A 4,980-nucleotide genomic window follows, 5' to 3' on the forward strand; every position below is an offset into this window, starting at 1 on the left:
ATAGGAGTTGAGTGGTCATGTCACACCTGTACAGAACATTGCTTATGCCATTTTGGAATACTGCATGCAATTCTGATCGCCCTGCTATAGGAAGGATGTTGTAGAACGTGGAAGTTTCAGAAAGGATTGACAAGGATATTGCCAGGGTTGGAGGGTTTGAACTGTTCGGAGAGGCTGAAGTCTGGGGCTATTTTTCCTGGAAAGTCAGAGGCTGAGAGGTGACATTTATAGAAGTTTATAAAATCATGAGGGCCATGGATAGGGTAAATAGACAAGACTTTTCCCTGATTTTGGGGAAGTCTAAAACTAGAAGGCTTAGGTTTAAGGTGAGAGTGGAAAGATTTAAAAGGGACTTAAGGGGTAACATTTTTACGCATAAGGTGGTGTATGTATGGAATGAGCTGTCAGAGGATGTGGTGGAAGCTGGTACAATTACAACATTTGAAAGGCATCTGGATGGGTATTGTCGGACTTTGGCTCAATCTACCAACTTACTTTCTTCTATGTGTGAGCCAAGTCCTGCGTGTACTTTAAATGAAGCAACAGGAGAAGATATTCGGTCTCACACTTTAAGTTTATTTTAGCAGTAAGTGGATAAAGCATACAGAGCTCTGGGTCTCGACCTTTCTGTCCCTGACAAACTATATAGTGTGTCAGTTCAGAAAAATACACACACTTGACTCTGACCCAGTCTTTTTATATAATAAAAAGCAACATGCAATCACTAAGGTGGGATTATCTTCTGATTGGTTGTTGATCTGACTCCATTCTCCGCCTCCTTGGTTTCCCGGATGTTCGATCCCATGTGACCCTGTTTTGCCTGCGAAATGGAGAACCACGTGATCTCGCTGCACGCCTCCGGCGCGTGAAACAGTGCATCACGTGACTCCGCTGCACGTCTCCGGCGCGTGAAGCAGTGCATCACGTGACCCCGCTGCACGCCTCCAGCGCGTGAAGCAGTGCATCACGTGACCCCCGCTTTGGAACGGAGCGAAGCACCACGTGATCTAGCTCTGCGCATGCGCATAACGGAGCATCTCCAAAGGCTTCCGAATATCGAGTCTATTCACAGTGGCAGCCAGCCATATATTTACAAGTCCCCCTTTTGGTCTCATGAAAATGAGACCAACAAACCAATTTTATCCATCACTTTCGGTCTCCGCTGCATAGTTGACCTTCCTTGCCAAAGCCATGGTTTCCATCTCCATCTGTGGCATCTGGAAGGGCGGAGGAGCCTTCCCTTCAATAGCTGTAATGATTACTCGGTTCAACAAAGATCTAATGCAGGGGATGCAACAACATCCACACAACACTAAAACAATGATCATACCAACGAGGGACAGAAACACAGACACAATTAATCCTTTCCATTTCCCAAACCATGAGTCGAACAGTCCTCCTAGAGGGTTGTGAATACCCGAATGTTCATGCATTTCTTCAGACAAGATCCTTAGTCCCTCCAAGGCTCTGGTTACCGAACCATCAGGTGCCGTATTGTTTGGAATGAACGTACAACATTGATCTCCAAACATAGAGCACACTCCCCCCTTTTCTGCTAGCAACATATCTAAGGCCATTCTATTTTGTACTGTCATCAATGATGTCGCTGCCAATTGTTCAGAGAGTCCCGCCACCCCATCCCTAGTTCTATTGGCTAGCCTGAGTACATTGTAATGTACATAATTAATTCTGTCAACGTTTTTATTCGGCGTGACTGGGAATAGAGCACTGATAAGTGGAAGATTCTCAAATCCTGCTGCTATCTGGTCCACCAATTTATATTCATCAGGTACGCCACGGGGAACACCTATTGCATCTATGTAAGTGGTTGATCCAGAAGTGACATCAAACAAATCCCTACGTGTTCGTATATGCGGAATTATTCCCTTTTGTCGTTCTCCTAAGAGGAATAAGGGTACTCCCAGCCGGACCATCGCACAAGTGCCAGACCAATCTGGAGGTAGACTAACATGTAATGTTCTATCTCCACAGTACCAAAAAAGATCAGCTCTGGCCTAAACCATTGAGCTAGCATTCTGCCAGCCAGTTACATCAATCGTGGCCTGACACCGGTCAGCGGGGATGTCTCCCAAGATTGTATTAGATCTCCGAGTGAAACAAATGTAATCGTTGACTCTTGGGGTAAACACTAGAGGTAACGTGGAATTCTTTACAGGCGGGAAAATAACACTTAAGGTAGTACAATTTGGAGGGTCCGCCTGCATGGTGAGGGCCATCATGCAGTGAAATCCTGCTGGGTCTACATTAGGGAACAATGGGGCTGGGGTAGTAAATAGGGTTGGCCTAGCCGAGGAACACGCTACGCAATTACTCATATTCATTGAGGTTGCAGTAGCTGTCATCCAGTCCAGCCACGTGTTCCTATCACCATATCCGGTAGCTAATCTATTAATGTCATCTCTCGTAATGTTATTGGAATCTATCACCACAACTCCTGAACTTTGTTCTAACCCCACGTTTCCAGTTTTTGGCTGGTGGAGAGGAAGATCTACCAAGGTTACCTTCACTAGTCCCATGGCATCCTTTCCGGATTGATCTACACCTATTACAAAGTAAAAGCTATTATCATGGATTCCGCACTGCTTCCGTACTCCTTCGGGACCAGGGCTAATGGTAAATCCTGTCAGGGTTAGCAAAAGTGGATTTTTCATCTCTGAGGAATGATCAAGTTGCCCCCTAGTGAGGCTGACATGGTCTCGAGCCTTCCATCTATTATCTGAGGATGGCGACTTCTTGGGCGTCCATCTTACCCCAGTCCATGTTAATACATGATGCCACGTTGGGCACCATCTATAGTAATTGGTATGGACGCAAAGGTATACATCATACCCCCTCCAGTTTCCTGGATTGTGGCCACAGTGAATTACTTCGCATAAGTCAAACTGGTATGTTATATCATGGCTTTTATCATGTCTGATGTGTACCTGGCTCCCCGCCTCCCTTAAACATTTGTTCACCCCTTGCCCCATTGCTCTTTTGCGCCTGGGACTATCTGCCTCGTCTGTGAGTTTGTTCCTCGTGGTTAATATCCCTATTAATAGTGACATAACACTTATGCATAATAAAATAGCAAAAACTCCCAACCCCCAGAGGTGAGGGTAATGTGGGCTTCTTACAAAGATAAACATTATATCTGTTACACCACCTGCCTATATATTTTAAAGAAATTCTTTTTGTGTTCCGATCCCGTGTTCACTTCTGCTCTCCAGAAAAGCCTTTCTTCAAAGACCTTAAGAATCTAGTTGCCTTCTTTCAGAATCCTCTTCCTGGAAGAGACAAAAGTGTAAAACTCTTTTAGTCTTTTTCTGTTCTTATTTGCGCTAGAGTTCTCGTTGGCGGTTCCGTAGCTGCACACTGGCTCTAATGGTACCAGCTTTCTCCTTTCCCCTGTAGTCTGACCGCATGAGATGTCCTCTCCACAACCTTATAAGGTCCTGTCCACCTGGGCTCCGACCATTTCCGTTTGATCACTTTCAACAGGACCCCAGCTGTGGTAGATGGCGGCTGGCTCTGTAAGACCCCCTGTTCCGATCCAACCTGTTTGGAGAAAGCTGACACCAAAGCTGTTAGTTGGTCATAGTAAGGTTTGTACCTTAGGGAGGCTTCACCTCCCTCTAAGATCTGTAGTCCGGCTCCCGGTCCCGGGAACTGCTGCCTTGTTGTTACCTCATACGGGGTAAATCCCATGATGGAGTTTACTGAACTTCTAATGGACAATAAAGCTTAGGGTAGGGCATCCACTCAGCTTAACTTTGTTTGGGCACATACTTTTCCTATTTTCCCTTTTATGGACTGATTCATTCTTTCCACTTTTCCCTGTGACTGAGGCTGATACACTGTTCCAAACGCATGTTTCAGTCCTAAAGCTGCTTCAACTTCTTGCAGGTCTTTATTCTTGAAATGAGTGCCATTATCTGACCTGACTCTCTTTGGAAACCCATGCATTGGAATGTATTGGTTTATCAAAAATTTGATCACTGTTTTTGCGTCTTCCTTTTTAGCAGGTATCGCTTCTGGCCAACCAGTGTATGCATCCACTGCTACCAAAAGGTACCAGTATCCGTTTACTCTCTCTATCATGTCAGTGTAGTCGATCACTATTTCGTGACCTGGCATTCTTGGTAGAGGGAATTTTCCCTTGTGTGGTTTCACTGTGGGTCTCACATTGTATTCTGTACACATTCTACATTCCCTAATATAATTTTCAATCATTGCTGGAAAGAATGGATGCCACCAATGTGTCAGATACCTCTGCATCTGTGTTTTTCCACAATGTGTGAGCCCATGAGCTTCCTGGAGCATGGAAGCTATCAAACCTGGGGGTAGGACTAGTCTACCATCCGGTGACCTCCAAATCCCTTCTGACTCCGTGGCCCCTCTCTCTCTCCAAACTGTCAGTTCATGAGGAGAGGCTTTCTGCTGCTCTTTGATTAACACATTTCATCGCAGGCAGGCAGCAGGTCATACACTGTTCTCTCTGTTTGCATCATTATATACTGTGCTGTATACCCTGCTGCTTTCTTTGCTGCTGAGTCTGCTTCCTGATTGCCCTTCGCTACTACTGTATCTGCTTTATCATGTCCTCTACATTTGACCACCGCCACTTCTGCAGGTTTCATTAGGGCCTCCGCTAATCTTTTCATATCTTTTTCATGTTTAATTAGGATTTTCACTGCTGTTAAGAATCCTGCTCTAATCCATTGACTGAGTTCTACCTGTATAGCCCCTACCACATACGCAGAGTCGGTGTAGATATTAACTCGCTTTCCCTCTGACCATTCCAACGCAGCTATCATTGCCTGTAATTCAGCCAACTGGGCTGATTCCTTGCCTGTCACTTTTCCTGTCAACACTTCCTCAAATCCCTCACTTGTCTGTCGCACCACTGCATAGACTGCTTTAAGTCCTTCAGTTGGATGTCTCTAACAGCAACCATCTGTGAACAACACTTCTTCTGGG

General features: G+C 45.3%; 1 protein-coding gene across 1 annotated transcript; it reads right to left on the reverse strand.

The window, feature by feature from the left end:
• Nucleotides 1–3,381: 3,381 nt before the first annotated feature.
• LOC122564284 (uncharacterized protein K02A2.6-like) lies at nt 3,382–4,363 on the reverse strand. The gene is given in 1 exon segment (XM_043718961.1): nt 3,382–4,363. A coding segment is annotated over 1 exon segment (942 nt). The 5' UTR covers nt 4,324–4,363.
• Between the last annotated feature and the right edge of the window lie 617 nt (nt 4,364–4,980).

This window comes from Chiloscyllium plagiosum, chromosome 29, assembly GCF_004010195.1.
Source record: "Chiloscyllium plagiosum isolate BGI_BamShark_2017 chromosome 29, ASM401019v2, whole genome shotgun sequence".
Classification (NCBI taxonomy): domain Eukaryota; kingdom Metazoa; phylum Chordata; class Chondrichthyes; order Orectolobiformes; family Hemiscylliidae; genus Chiloscyllium; species Chiloscyllium plagiosum.